Genomic DNA, 14,411 nt, shown 5'->3' with positions numbered 1-14,411 from the left:
TGAGTGGTGAGTCGCTCAGTGGGACTCTTGGTCCCTCTGACCCTTCAATGCCCAGGGTTTCAGCAATCCATGCCAGCATTTCAAGCCCCTGTTGCATCAGGACTTCTCTTGACGAAGTCAATACCAGATGCCTAGCCTTGACTTCAAGTAAGACCTGTATTTCACCATCGGGATCTACCAGATCATCGTTGCCAATTGCTTTGTATTCAGCCGGCTCGAAGTGTATCAAATGTGAAAGATTGGTGATCTCAATAGACTCTATCGTGATGAATATCTCGAGACCTAAAATCGTGGTTAATGATCGTTTCAAATCATTGTTGGTTCCGTAGATCTTGACCTGCAAGAGCTCGTGGTACGTAGCGCAGCGAGCCACTTATCCCGTATCGCCAGGAGATCATCTGTCCTATACAGAGTATCGTCATTAGTATTGTAAAACTCCGTAGTCAAAAGAGACTGATAATAGACACTGCACTTACAGTTGGGTTTTCTTTCATTTACCCGATTCATGAACCCTCAAATGGGTACGGGTCCAAGCCTCCACCAGAAGACTTGCCGTAAAAAGATGATAGGATTGTAGGAGGAAGTTGAAGAGTCATCCTGAGTTGATCATTTGGTGAAACCCATGTGATGAGTATCTGAGATGGCAGAGAGATAGAGAAGAGGAAAAAGTAAATAAGGGATTCTCTTAACTGAAGAGGCCCCGGAAGCCGATGCTACCCGGTGAATCGTGATAGCCTCACCGATATGCAATTGAGATGATGCTGGCTGGATACTGTCCCACTTCAACTCGATCGGCAGTAATAATCAGATTGTGTACAGCAAATTGACGAAGCTCATATTTATCTTCGCTTCATGAGTTCGCCTCTTGGCTTCGGAATTGCCATGGGATGGGAAGAAGAGAAGGAGGTTGAAGGTGTCTGCGTTGCTATTTATGCCTCAGGGTAATTTTATAGTTAGGGGACTGTTAAAGGGACCCCCCCCCCCCAACTGCCTGATTCAGCATACCGCCCTCCACACCGGCTTAGTATTGAACTCCCTACCAACTTGAAGACGGTAGATACCCACAATTTGTATATAAACCACCAACAAAATCAAGTCACTTTTATCACATCAACTACTTGAACAACTACTTCAAAAACTGCTCCATCATCATTAAGGGATTGAAACATGTAGGTATGAGATAAAATACACGTCTTTTATGATCAAAATGTAGGGGTTTTTTGACTACGGAGTATGTAAAGTAGAATTCAAAGGTGTAGAATTAAGCCAGAGCGGGTGTAACAATCCCCTAAATTTATCATGGTCATTTTCATTCTCCGTTCCCTTTCTATTCTGTTCATGTCAAGTTTGCCCTGCAACGGTATCCTCCTGCCGATGCTATTTTCTATGACGCCATACGCTCAACACGAAGCTGAAGTTCCTTGACCATATCAACCCCAGCTCGAGTAGCCTCATCCAGGCTCTCCTCCGGCAGACCAAGCAGCTCATTCTGTGCCTTGGCCGAGCAATCACCCGGATCGTCTGGGGAAAATGCCCTTGCGTAAAGCAGCTTACCAAAGCCAGCCATGTTACCAGTCTTGACCATCGCCAGTCCATCTGCGTATCGCTTCTTACTATCCTCATGAGTGATAGTCCAGTCAGCGTCACTAGTGCCTGTGACGCGCTTGACGCTCTCAAACATCTCGGTTTGGTTGATCACGAAGCTCTTAATATACACAGGGTTATTAAGCCATCGCGACACAGTAAGGCTCTTGTCGTTTTGGTCCTCAGGAAGCACCTTGAAACTCAGCACTTTGGCCACAGCGCGCCCAACCTGCGACAAGGTCGATACCGAGTTCTTGGTGGTGCCGTCATCATAGATCGTCAGAGACCGCTTGTCAAAGTCGAACCCGAAGCGCGCCTCACCGCCCGCTAAGCTGTAATCGTACCAGAACCCACAGCACACGGTGATCCACTGCATACCGAGGCTCTCAATCTCGTCCCTGGCAGCCTGAGCAACGGGACCGAGCATGATATCCTCTCCGAGTTTAGTGTGTTCAATGTCGCCAGCGTACCCGTTAGGCATGATGTAGGGAACACCAGCCTTGGCGGCCGCCTGGACGAGCTTGCTGTGGGTGTCGCGGGGCGCAGTGGGGGATACTGTGATGATGAAGAATTGTTGGCCCTTGAGGGCAGCGACAATAGTGGCCTCATCGGAATAGTCAACTGGGGCGACGAGGACGCCTTCGGGGAGTTTGTTGCTACTGTCTCTGCGGGAGAGGGCCGTAACAGTGTGTTTTCCGGTTTTAAGGAGAGCGGCAACGAGGTAGGATCCAACAGTGCCTCCGGCCTAAGGACGTTTGTTAATTGTTGTGCATGGCTGCTGCTGGAGGGATACACCTACACCGACAATGGCGACTCTCTCAATGGCATTTTTGAAGCCGGCTGGCTGGTTCTTGGCGTACTCAGGCATTTCGGCTCTTGTTGAAAATTTTCTTTTGAATTGGGGATTCAATGTGTATCGATTGTTGTGATTGTGGTCAAGAGTGGTGTCCGAAGTATGGTAGCTCTTGTAGCTGTTGCCGTTTGAGCTCCTGGGTGTCTGGCAAATCTTCCATGGAGCAGAGAATACCTGTCCATTTATACACTTCAGACCCAGTATCGAAATCGCCGCAGAGCCAAACTTTGTCGCCATTCTCTCCATGTCAGCCTAGTTACACCGATCGGATTGGACAATTCCGAAACGCTAATTCCGCACAGCTATTTATGCTCCGGGCAGCTCGCATATCGGGATTGATGTGGCCAGACCTTCGAACTTGATTCGCGCAGAGATACTTGCGCCCCCGAACCCGTAGGCCAGATCAACCCACTATGAGTCGGGCAACACGCGCATGACCGTCACCGTCGCAGCTGCACTGTGGTGAGTTCTGGGCCGCTCCGGAATAGCCGCGGCAACTGCGGCGATTAGCGCCAAAGGTACTTGTTAAAATGCCAAGCCCCATAATGAGGGAGATACCGTCGGGGTTAAGGATGGTCATCCCGCACATCTCCGCCGCAGCAGCCGCACATTGGGGGCCATAGTTAGACCCACTCCGCTCCGGGCCAACATTGAAGCCGCGTTGAGTCCACTCCCGACTAACAGACCTCCGTGCATACCTACGGCCTAGATGATCCAGTTGACCACGATGTGGAGAAAGAGGTGTTTTATTGATTTGTGCAGGGGCTTAGCCTCTAGCCTCACGGAGCACGAATCGAATAAATATACTCCGTAATAGCTCGTTGGCATATGGTCCAAAGCACAAAGTCGACAGTTTGCCGGCATAGTCGAAGGGCAGGTCAATAATAAAGGGAAGGATGTCCTACAAGGATACCGCGGCGCATTGTACATGGGTGTCGGTCTCTCTGGCTTGGGTGTAGCTGTGGCTCTGCTTTTCTGTTTTGTGGAGCGGCATGAGTCCAAGACTCCAGAAGAGGTGGAGGAGGAAAAGAGCGAAACGCAGGAAGAATTTGTTTAGATGTCTTCAATGGCAATTTTACATAAATGCAACACTGAATTTCATCCTAGAGCATTATAGAGTGCCACGCCATGGTCTAATGAGTTGAATCGCCGCTGAGTGGATTATTTTACAACGCCCCTTCGCGCTACTACAGCTGGATATCGGGACCGAAAATGGATAGATATGGCTCGATGAGAAGCTGATCCCAGTCCATACCCCAGCCAATGTCCGTAAAAGCAGCGTTGGCATCGGGTTCCGGCTGCGCCTGGAAGGGTTCGTAGCCCGACTCCACAGCTTCAAGCTGCAGAAGCTCCTTCCGCTTCTTTGCTATATGGAGACCGAGAAGATGCCGCGCTATTGACAATGCCTGACGGGTCGATCCTGTGTCTGTTGCCCTGGCAAGATTCTCCAATCCTTTGAACGCAGCAGGGATGTGAGCGGAGGAGGCCGGCGTGTCGATGGCCAACAAGACACAGACATACTGGAAGACACTGCCTATGACGTTCCACAATAGACGGCCCTGGTTGGCTAGCTGCTCAGCCGCTCTCACTGCGTCGTTCCCGCTATCAATGACGTGTTGAATTATCTCGTCCGTCACGCCTGTCTTGAGCTGATAAATGCGTCGATAGAAACAAAACGCAAGGTCCGCCTTCGTCACCACCAGGAACGCATGAGTGAAACAAAGTTTACTCAATGCCGTGAGACGCTGAAACAACTCCTCCCTCGGAGTTGGAGGCTGACTTTCGAGCTGGAACGGCGAGTTAGGCGACGGGATGATCTGGACTATTTGCACGAACTGGTCGGCAACGGACCCCGGAATGGAGATGATGGGCTGACAAGTCACGGTCCCAAATGTTACAGCCGAACGATCGTACTCATACGACAGCATATGATGTGCGGCCCATGAGATCCAGAAAATTCGCCTTAGCCGGTCGGCATCATGCCCAACAACAGCAGCACCGGCAGCAGACGCCATCCTTTTAATATTCTCTTCTTTGTGTAACCCGACCACTTCACACAGGTGCATAAGAGTGCACGACGCGACCCAGGCATTACTAGGGCGGGCTGTGGCCCGTAGATAAAATAACCGCATGCTCCACGCGACGATATGGTCGATGCTTACCATGCGTATAGATCCAGGATCATCGAGAATAGCTTTAGCGTACTGCAGTAGCTCAGACTCCCCTGGGTATCTGGTTGTGGAGAGGAACGACCCGCAAGCAGCAACGCCAGCGGCTACAGCGCTGAAGGCGACCGCGTTGCTGCCGGAGCTACGATAATAATCGTGACATCGCTGGGCATAAATTCTTGGGTCCAAGCAGTCGCCGATAGGGCCCATTGCAGAGAAGTACACATTTGAGTAGAAGGCGAGGTTGTCTTCTGAAATTAGTTTCCCTAGGAAGCCATACGCGTTGGAAGCCTCTTCAGGGCGGATCCCAAAGTTGTACGCGAACGAGTTGATCTTTGGAGGGCTGTCGGCGCCAAAAGCCACCCCCAGGATGTGCGGGAATGCCATGGCTGCCGATGCTCCAGTGTATCTGGACTTCTGCTCGTCGAAGATGCCGGCCCCGACGGCAGAACTCTTCGACGATGAACTGTCAGCTCCGGCAGCTCTCGCTCCATGGGATTGGCTGTCCGGGCTACGCGATTCGGCGGTGACACCGATCGCCATAGTACTCCCGCCGTCATTAATGATGCGCTTGGCCAGGAGTGGGGCATGGTCGTTTTCACCCGCAGTGCTGGTGGTGTCATCGTCGGCGTATCTGCAGTTATATTCGTAGGTGGTGCACGTGCCGCAAGGGTACTCCCCATTGCATTTTCGCTTGCGCTGGTGGCAAGGTATGCATGCCTTCCTTGCACGCTTGCGCTTGCCAATTATTGTGGACATGACTGTTATGTCATAATTTATCGCAAGGCAGATGGGCCCGGATATTGGCAAGAGCATAAAGCCTAAATTCTGCATAACTATCTTATTACGTAATCTTATGTAATATTTGCATAGGAAAGCTCAACTTTATGAAAGGTGGTGGAAATAACAGATGACTAATATATACCGGCTCGGAATAATCAGTTCCCCGGACTTGCTACCAATCAGGCTAGACCCGGTTATTGTTGATTTTCGCGATCGGGACGCGCCGCCCCGCTTGACAGAAAAATGGAAAGTCCAAACAAGGGAAACGACTTCAAGGTAAAGATTAATGAATTTGATTTGGGACTAGAAGCATGGCTGCCTATTAAGCATCAAATGAATATGAATATGAACATTAAATTTGGATACCTGACTTGTATTATGTACATATCCAAAACAAGGGCCGACCTTTACAAGGTCTATCGCGCCCTAGCAAATGCAACCGATTATAGTATAATTAATCCTCTGATCACAATATCTACGCCTCACAATGTTAAGTGGATGCAAAGCAGAAAAAAAGAAAAGAAAACGCCAGTCAAGGAGCAGCGGTCAAGGTTTCGCAAGTTGTTCCTTGCGATAGAAGAAGATGCAGAGCACATTGATGGATAGCATGAAGAGTAGGCAGACCCAGAAGTCTGCCTTTTCCAAGCCGGCTGCGACCCCAGCCGAGAAATCAGGGAAGACATTACCAGGGCCTAACTTATCCGGTGCTGTCGCGCGAGCGAGGATAGTCGCAATGGAACCGACCACCTGCGCGGCTAGAAGTGTGAAGGTGACATGGAATCGAGTCATTGTGACGAGGAGGATCATTCCAAACCCTGCATTGGCGTAAGTCAGTTTGTGTTACGTTTTAATCGCTGCGAGAGGAAACTTACCGACACCCTGAAGGGAATCCAAGACTCCTAGCCAGAGCCATAGTGCTCTACCAAGGATAGCTCCGGCTACGGGACCACCGGCCCAGGGGATGTATGTGGCTATGTTGGAGGTCGCCCACAGGATCTGGGCCCATCGAGGGGCACCAAGACCGACGGCAAAGATCGGGATAAACCAGGCGTGTCTCTTGGAAAAGACGTGAAAGACCCAGAGAGCTGCCGCCCAAACAAAGATGAAAAAGAGGAGGACAAGGAGCACGATATGCCACACCTGTGCATGTTTGCTGGACCAGAGATAGAGCCAGTTTCGTCCGTACGGTGCCGACAGCCAGTAGTTTGATATGAACACCATGTAGAAAAACCACTGCAAAATACAGCGTCAGAATCAAAATGAGCTTAAGGGAGGACTGGGAGAGACATACAAGAATGATGCGACGACGGAAGAGCGATAGGTAGAATGTCGGCACTTGACCTGGTGCTTGTCGGTAATATGTAGGAAGTCCAAAGAAGATCAGGGCTCCCAACAGCCACATAAAACAGGCGAGTCCGAGTCCGATTCCGAGCAAAGCGCCTGGATCGGTCATAGCAAGGCTGAATTGTGAGCTACCTTTTTGATTGAGAGTTGCCATCCAGCTTCCCCAGTACCAAAGGAAACTGATGAACAATTGCTGAGTGCCCTGGATGGCAGTGGCTCTATAAATCCAAGACCTCAGAGGCGCTCCACCTGGAAAAGAAAGTCAGACAAGTTCAATGTTTCCTAGAAGGGTCGGTGCATACCTTCGTCTCCAAAGTTGAGGGCGAAGAAAATCGAACCACTCGAAGACGCAAACGAATACAAGCCGACTCCCACATTTTGTAGCCATGTTTGACTTGTGCCGTTTTGGATGTGACCGGTAAGACCGACAAATAGAAAGGCGAGCCCGTATATCTGCGGCTAGTTAGCTTGCAACCCGTAAGCCGGATAGAGGAACTTGAACGTACAAGGAAAGGAATCGTCAACACGTAGACTGAGGGGACTAGACGGAAGACCATCCACCATATGATAGAAGAGGCAAGATAGATGGATGCCAGAATGTATAGCTTTTCGGCCGTCTCTCCAATCTCACCGTTCAGGAGTGTGATCTGGTACGAGTTCAAGGCGAGAATTTGGCCCTGAATAATACTGTCAATGGCTGTGATGAAAGTTCTTGATAGGGTTTCAACTTACAATAGCGAGGAAGATGGAGTACACAGGCCAATCACCCAGCTTCATCAACATGAAACGCTTCACACCCGTGGGGGGAACATAGTCATTTGGGAGAAGGAATTGCCCAGTATTGGGCCTTGCACCTGGACCATTAATTGGCGGAGTCTCTGCTCGACCGGTTTCATGAACCTTGAAGCGAAAGACAGAGGGAGCAGGAGATGGCAAGGGGGATTTGCCCAGCTTGACGTCACGGTATCGATTGAACCAGTCTTTTTCACTCTTCTCGAGAAACTCCTCGATGCAGAGCTGGTCTTCGGAGTTCTTGCCATTGAGGCCTGCAAGCTTCTTCTCAAACTTATCCGCGTACTCGTTATTCACATCCGTGAAAAATGGATCAACTTTCTGGAGATTGTAGTGTTGTTTCTCCTTTGTTATATCATCCACGCTGACCAGACTCATCATAGACGCCCTTGCGTCTCTTCTGCCAAGCATACCGTCTTCTGATCCTGCACTGAGAGCCGGTGTGCTAGCACCGGATCGGGCAAAATAAACGGTAGGTGTCCTAAATGGTGATAGACGATCATTGCCGTCCCCAGAAATGGGCTCGAGATCTTCTCCATCGCTTACCGAGGTGTAAACGACTCGCGAGTCTGTGAGATGGTTGGAGGACAAAGGTCTGCGTCTTGGGTCGGCGTCAGAATCGGGCTCGTTGTCGGACATGTTAAGACTGAAAGACGGAGTTGTCGGCGAGGGAACATAGTCAAGGCCTGGTCGAGGTCCAGACAATCTCATCTCAGTCGTAATCGGCCTACTCGGTGGGACAGACACGGTGGAGCCGCGTGATCGGCTCTGTTCGCGGCTGTTGTCTGAGCTCGGCGAGACTTTGGGAATGCTTTCTGGGACAAGAGTGCTGCCACAGGAAATTCTCCATGAACCACGATCGTGGCGCTTAGAGTACTTGGCGTGCTTTTTGATTGAGGTGGTTTGTAGCGTTTCCAGATCCTCAACCCACTGTGCTACGGGGAAACGCTGCTTGCCGGATCGTGCACGCATGAGAGCTCGTGTCTCCTGCGACGATTTCAGAGCGTCGTTGATGGCCATCTTGAACTGCTGAATAAGATGTTTGGTTGTCATAGACTCGCTAGAATGTGTTAGTTTGAACATATCGAGAGAGAGAAGGAAACTCACATTGTGAACCACCATCCTGGCATCTGCCCAAGGCCACCAACACTAAAAAAGAAACGTAAGTTAGCACTGGTGGTAGATTCAAACCAGGTTAGTCTTACCGTGATCCCACGCCCAAAGCTCCTTTCCGTCCGAATTCTACGGCCACCAAACCGAACGGTTCATCGCGCGAAGGAATCAAGGCAAATTCAGCGCCACTGAAAATGAAGGGCGGTAGTGCAGTGAACTCTGGTCTGGAAAAGACTCGTCCAGGATAGAGATCTATGAGTCGATTCAATTTCAACGCAGCAAATCTTCCATAGAGATCAATGACTGGACCAATGCACATCAACTGAACCTTTGGGTGAGCGTCTAGAATGGAGGGGAAGATGTCTGCAATCAGATCAACGCCCTTTTGCATAGACCAACGACCGACAAACACAAACAGCTCGGCCTCTGGGTCAACTTTGAGCCCTGCCCATTCTTGTGCTTGTTTCTTGAGTGCGGCACGACTGGCTTCAAACTCTGCGTCAACAATAACGTCTTCGGGGTTGTTGTTTGCGTTTTGATCCCACTCGGCGATGTCAGATGGATCGGGGTTTGGAAGCGCTCCGATGTTCTTGAGACCCCAGAAAATAGGATATCTTGCGTACGATCGCTTGCCATATTTCTTGGAGACACCGACAGCGCCGAATCCGTTCTGGTGGATTTTCAGATAGTTGGAAGCTCCATGTAGAAGGTTAAAAACCTCTCCGAATTGTACATACTTCTTCACCAATGCATGATCAAGATTATAGACACTGCAAACCTCTTGATTTTGCTGTGGGGTTTGCATCGGCCAGAGTCCTTGAAATTCGGCGTTATGCAGAGATAGGCAGCATGGGATTGTGCGAGGTAGAAGATAGAGAGGGGCAGCAGCACCATGGTAATCATTGATATGATAGAGGTCGATAGCCGGAAATCTTTTGATGGCCTCGGCAATACATTGATTCCAAGCAGAATAAAATATAGCCGAATCCAGGTCATCCATGCGGGCAGGGTACGGCTCTGATTTGGATTGAGCTCGGAACACAGGCGCATCTAATAAGACGTACGTGATGTTTTGCAGCTGGTGATACTGGACATCCACTTGGTAGTTATTCCCAAGAACGGTAATTACCATGGGCTCACGAGGGTCGTCCTTAGGGTAGTCAACCCCTCCAACACAGGGGACCACCCATATGAGGTCCTGATGAGTTAGATGTTTCCCCATCAGCTGAGCCATCACACCGAGCCCACCAATCTTGATCTTAATGCCCCAATCTTCAATATCGTATTCCATCGTTGCAATGAGCACGGTTCGTCGGCAGGTATTTACCGTAGCACCGACGACACCTCCACTTTCAGATGGGAAGGGGCCCACATTGGTGAGAGCAAGTCCAGGGTTCGGAGATCGATGAGCCACCTTTTGAAAGACGTTCACCAGTGGACTCACCAGTGGAGCGAAGCTTGATCTTTTCTCGGTCACACCGACTTGATTGAATTTGACCTGGTAAAAGGCCTTCAGATAAACAAAAACTGCGCCGACAGCGGTGGCAACAGGCACAATCGCTAGGATGATAAAGATGGCCAGCTGAGCCCACCTGGATCCTGTGGGCGTAGCGTAGACCCTAAGATCGCCGTCACCCACCGATAGCTTGAAGGAAAGATAGGGCGAAGGGGTGTGGAATGGTAACGTTGAACACATTACTCAGAAGCGTGACTGGAGGGACCTGATCCAGGACGTTGTCTCCGTCAATGTCCCCAAATACCTGCGTTTGATCGGGCAGGCCGTCTTCGTTTAATCCCCAGGCGTTGAATGCAACTTGCACGGGCCATTCAGCCATGAAGTGGATTTCCCACTGACCACTGACGTTGCTGAGAGCCATTTTGTTGGAATAGCCAGCGTCATATCCGAACTGGTTGAACTCGCCCTCGATGAAGAGGTTTGGGAAGCGACGTGGGGGCCTGTATGCCCATTGCGTGTCTCCATGTTGCCAGTGAGCGCTACTTCCGGTCAACTTGCTCCAGTATTGGGCAAGGATGTGTTCTCCTTCCCAGGCCTGCTTCGCAGTGCCGGTCCAGTTTTTGCCGGGGATCGAAGTGTTGAAGCCGGTGTATGTCATCCAGTTACTGAATGTAGCTCCAAAATCCAGCGAGTAACGCCACATGTCTGCACCAGGGGCCTGTGGCATTACCGATAAGGGCTCAGTCTCAGACGACGGGTTGTCGAACAGTAGCGTTCTACTGTAGTTGGCCAACTGTGGCCAGACCATCGGATTGTTTATCTGTCCGATGCGGAAAAGAAAGTGGTCGACGGACTGCCTCAATTAGTATTAAGACTTTCTTAATCTGTATAGCGAGGAATTTACTCACACCTGTGGATTGATTTCCATTTGCTGTAGTCACATTGCTAAGTGTGACTCTGTGAACCCCTGGGAAGACATTGCCCAAATCTACTTCGTAGCTGAAAACGCTAGTGAGTGCCCCGGGCCATGTCACAACATCAGTCTCTTTAATTTGTTTACAAGAGACCGAGGTCGTGTCAAGCTGTGGGCTCTCGTCGTTAAGCGCTTTGGACGTGATCGTCAGCGAGTTGGTGATATCCACGCAGTCCATCTCCTGAGAGAATTCGAAGCCAATTCGAACTGTATCCCCACTTTTTCCCTGGGGCACAAGCCGAGCGTCATGCCCTGGGGAGAAGCGGGTTACATATGGGGAAGGCTGCACGAAGTTATCCTTCGGGACAAAGGCTTTGAAACCCCAGGCCGGCATAGTAAGGTTGGGATAACACCCGTTGGGAACGTGAGACCCTTCAAATCTACTTATTGTCAGTAACAGCAATCAATCTCAGAATAGCAATCATACCCAAGCTTAGTCGAGCTGTTGGCCAGCGTCAATTCCTCAAACGGCGGGAAAAGATTTTTGACCCTTGTTCCCGCGGGAAATGGCGAGATCAAAGCATCCTTACTGCTGCAGTTGAATTTGTGTTCGACTGTTTTGTTGTCATTAGAATACACCAGCCAGACGCTCTGATTCCCCTGGCCTTGGCCATCGAAATTCTGCGCATCCGCAAAGCGCGATCTCATGACACTCCACATCCCAGTCTCGGTCGGTGTCCCACCACTACCTGGAAGGTAGATATCGAACGTCTGGTTGGACAATTGCTGAAGGTACCAGCCATCATTTAGAGTGGGATAGTTTTGACGCATCTCAAACATCATCTTGATTAGGCCTCGCACTGGGTGAGAAGGATCGCGGTGATCGAGACTGACGGAATCGTCTTTACATCCGGTCAGGGAGCGGTCTAGCGGGAAATCAACGTATTTCGATGATCCCAGTTTGTAGCATCCGTGTAGCTGCCATGCCTGAGCAGATGACATGGGTCCACGACCGAAGACATAGTTGTCAGCCTGGTTTTCCAGGACGTAGAAATCCTGTTCCTCGCCCCAGGAGAGGATGGGGATTCCGGGCATGAGCAACGAAGCGATGTAAAGACCCAGATTCTGCTTGTGGGTCCCGTTCTTTATCCCTGGCCACCTGAAGACATCCTGATTGGTGACACCAAACAGGTGACGAGGATCGAACTTACCGGTGTTCGTGTTGACCATATCGTTGGTCTCCACAAGACCATTCCAGGTATCCACAAAGTTGACAGGCGGGTCGCCTTCGGCAGTGAAGATGCCGTCCAGACTACACGGGACGATGTTAGCTTGAGTAAACTGAAAGTGGTGATAGGGAGAAACTAACCCTAGAAACCGGCTCAGACCACGATATAACGTGTAGTGGAACGCCGCCCCGTCCAATGCGGACCTCTCCGCAGGTCTCAAGAAGAGATCCTCATCTGACTTGCTTGTCTTGTTTGTCATCATAAAAGCTTCCGTCAGATTGGAGATGGTTTGATTTGTCTGGTGACCGCGACCGATATAAAGCGAGCCATAAGAGTTTCCCCCCACAATCTCTCCGGGGATGTAGAAATTGTCTTTTCCCACCTGCTTGGCGCAATCCCGCATAGACTCGGACCATTCTCCAAGAGAGTCAAGAGTAACTTGTAGAGCCTTGTCAACGCGGAATCCGTCGATATCAAGCATGGTGATGGTTAGACACGAGAAGTGTTTGATCTTGGCAAGCACGTCCGGCCGCCATCCGCGTAGACGATCCTGAACAAATGCGAATTTGGATATCTGTCCTTCCCATTCGGTGTAGTTTCCAAAGGCGGCAACTTCTCCATACTGTAGAGGTCAGCCATGTTCAATATCGAAAGAAAGGGAATGTTACCTGATCAAATTCACTATCCCGGCATGAAGGACCAAGGGTTGTGGTGGTCAAACCAGTCCCGTCGTCATTCCAGAACCGAGGATACTCCCAGGGACATTCACTCTCAACTTCATTTCCAGGCTGAAAGTCCCAGTATCGACGGTCATACTTCCATACAGGGTCGTACTCGTTGGGATTTATCGGCGCGGACTTGTTCAAAAAACCCTGGAAGCCGATAAGATCGCCCATTCTATGCACAATCAGCAGACGACATCGGAGGTTGCGCAGATAGATCTCACATACGTTGCAAAGGTATTATCAAAAAGAACATAAATCCCCCGTCGATGCGCCTCAGATATCATTGTGCGCCAATCTTCAATTGTACCAAAGTGGTGGTCCAGCAGGGTCAGGTCCAACGGGGAGTATCCATCCGAGGCCCAGGGAAAGTTGATATACGGTGTTCCAGCGAGGTAGACGCCCTGGATATGGTCAATATATTCTCCACATCCAATCTTCCGGAAGCAAAAAACGCACCTTTATCCCCATCCCCTGAAGATAATCAAACGTATCAACCAACCCAAGAACGTCGCCGCCATGGCGGAACTCGTTAGAGGTCAAGATGTGTTCCCACTGTGTGCCATTTGCATTATCGTTACTCGGATCGCCATTTACAAATCTGTCAAGAAATATCGTGTAGAACGGGAATCGCCAATTCTCTGGCGAGGGGTTGTATGTGTGGCCATCCCACTGACCCGAGTAGTCGAGGGGGTGTGTCGCTGTCTGATTTTGGTTGAGATTCCAGTCTGCTTCCTCTGGAAGATATGGCAGTGATTGTACAATGCGTATATATATTGCAACAATGGCAAGGTATTGAGTGATGGAAGTGAGCAGCCCCATTCCGCACAGCGAATGCCACTATGGTGATATTCACAGAACACGCTGTTCGAGCGACTGCAGTCAAAAAACCACAGGGTGCATACCAAGAAGAATGCGATAACTCATAGAAGGAAAGATAGTGAACGATTCATAGGGCACATATGCGCAAGAGAAGCATGTGAAAGATAATGAAAACTCCGGAGGTGTCCAGGCCAATGCAATAATTGATTCAATACTAATCAGCATAGACGCAGGAATTAGGCGAACCACTGGAGACCTGAACCAGCCTTGCTATACAGCCTCAATCCACAGTAAAGCATATCCATCCTCACGCTAAGCGATTGAGCGGTCATAACTCTGGACAATAGATCTCAAGCTGACATGCATCGGTATAGGATCTTCGGAGTGGTCCACAGCCCTGAACCCAATATACGAAGTGGGTCTTTGCTCAATAGCTTGCTTATGTGGAGAATGATATACGTGTTTGCTGCAAAGCTATACGAGTTTTCTAGACCAGTCGTGCCGAAGATCATAAAGTGTGTATTATGCCAGATCGGGTATCCCGCCTAATATATGATAGAACACGTCATACCTGATACAGGACTGACCTATAAGAAAGGGCGGATATGATGATAAGGTGGCTCATTGCTGTT

The 14,411-nt window shown here is 50.0% G+C and overlaps 3 protein-coding genes across 3 annotated transcripts; all 3 read right to left on the bottom strand.

Moving 5' to 3' along the window:
- Positions 1-1,384: 1,384 nt before the first annotated feature.
- N7518_005339 (aromatic alcohol reductase) lies at positions 1,385-2,452 on the bottom strand (the record flags this gene model as incomplete). The annotated part of the gene is made up of 2 exons (XM_057186266.1): positions 1,385-2,329; positions 2,384-2,452. The coding sequence occupies 2 exons, from the start codon at positions 2,450-2,452 to the stop codon at positions 1,385-1,387; spliced, it is 1,014 nt and encodes a 337-aa protein (XP_057043036.1).
- Positions 2,453-3,624: 1,172 nt separating this feature from the next.
- Positions 3,625-5,364, bottom strand: N7518_005338 (putative C6 transcription factor; the record flags this gene model as incomplete). Its single annotated transcript, XM_057186265.1, has 1 exon — positions 3,625-5,364. One exon carries the CDS (start codon positions 5,362-5,364, stop codon positions 3,625-3,627), a length of 1,740 nt encoding a protein of 579 aa, XP_057043035.1.
- Positions 5,365-5,934: 570 nt separating this feature from the next.
- On the bottom strand, positions 5,935-13,779 carry N7518_005337 (CAZyme family GH13; the record flags this gene model as incomplete). Its single annotated transcript, XM_057186264.1, has 15 exons — positions 5,935-6,203; positions 6,261-6,621; positions 6,680-6,981; positions 7,035-7,185; positions 7,239-7,409; positions 7,465-8,584; positions 8,632-8,673; positions 8,730-10,236; positions 10,277-10,946; positions 11,002-11,446; positions 11,494-12,318; positions 12,376-12,857; positions 12,904-13,132; positions 13,186-13,361; positions 13,417-13,779. 15 exons carry the CDS (start codon positions 13,777-13,779, stop codon positions 5,935-5,937), a joined length of 7,113 nt encoding a protein of 2,370 aa, XP_057043034.1.
- Positions 13,780-14,411: the final 632 nt, after the last annotated feature.

Source organism: Penicillium psychrosexuale, assembly GCF_028828465.1.
Source record: "Penicillium psychrosexuale strain IBT 29551 chromosome Unknown utg000003l, whole genome shotgun sequence".
NCBI classification, from domain to species: Eukaryota; Fungi; Ascomycota; class Eurotiomycetes; order Eurotiales; family Aspergillaceae; genus Penicillium; species Penicillium psychrosexuale.
The sequence above is the reverse complement of the archived record's forward strand: the minus strand, read 5'-3'. Positions and strand labels throughout refer to the sequence as shown.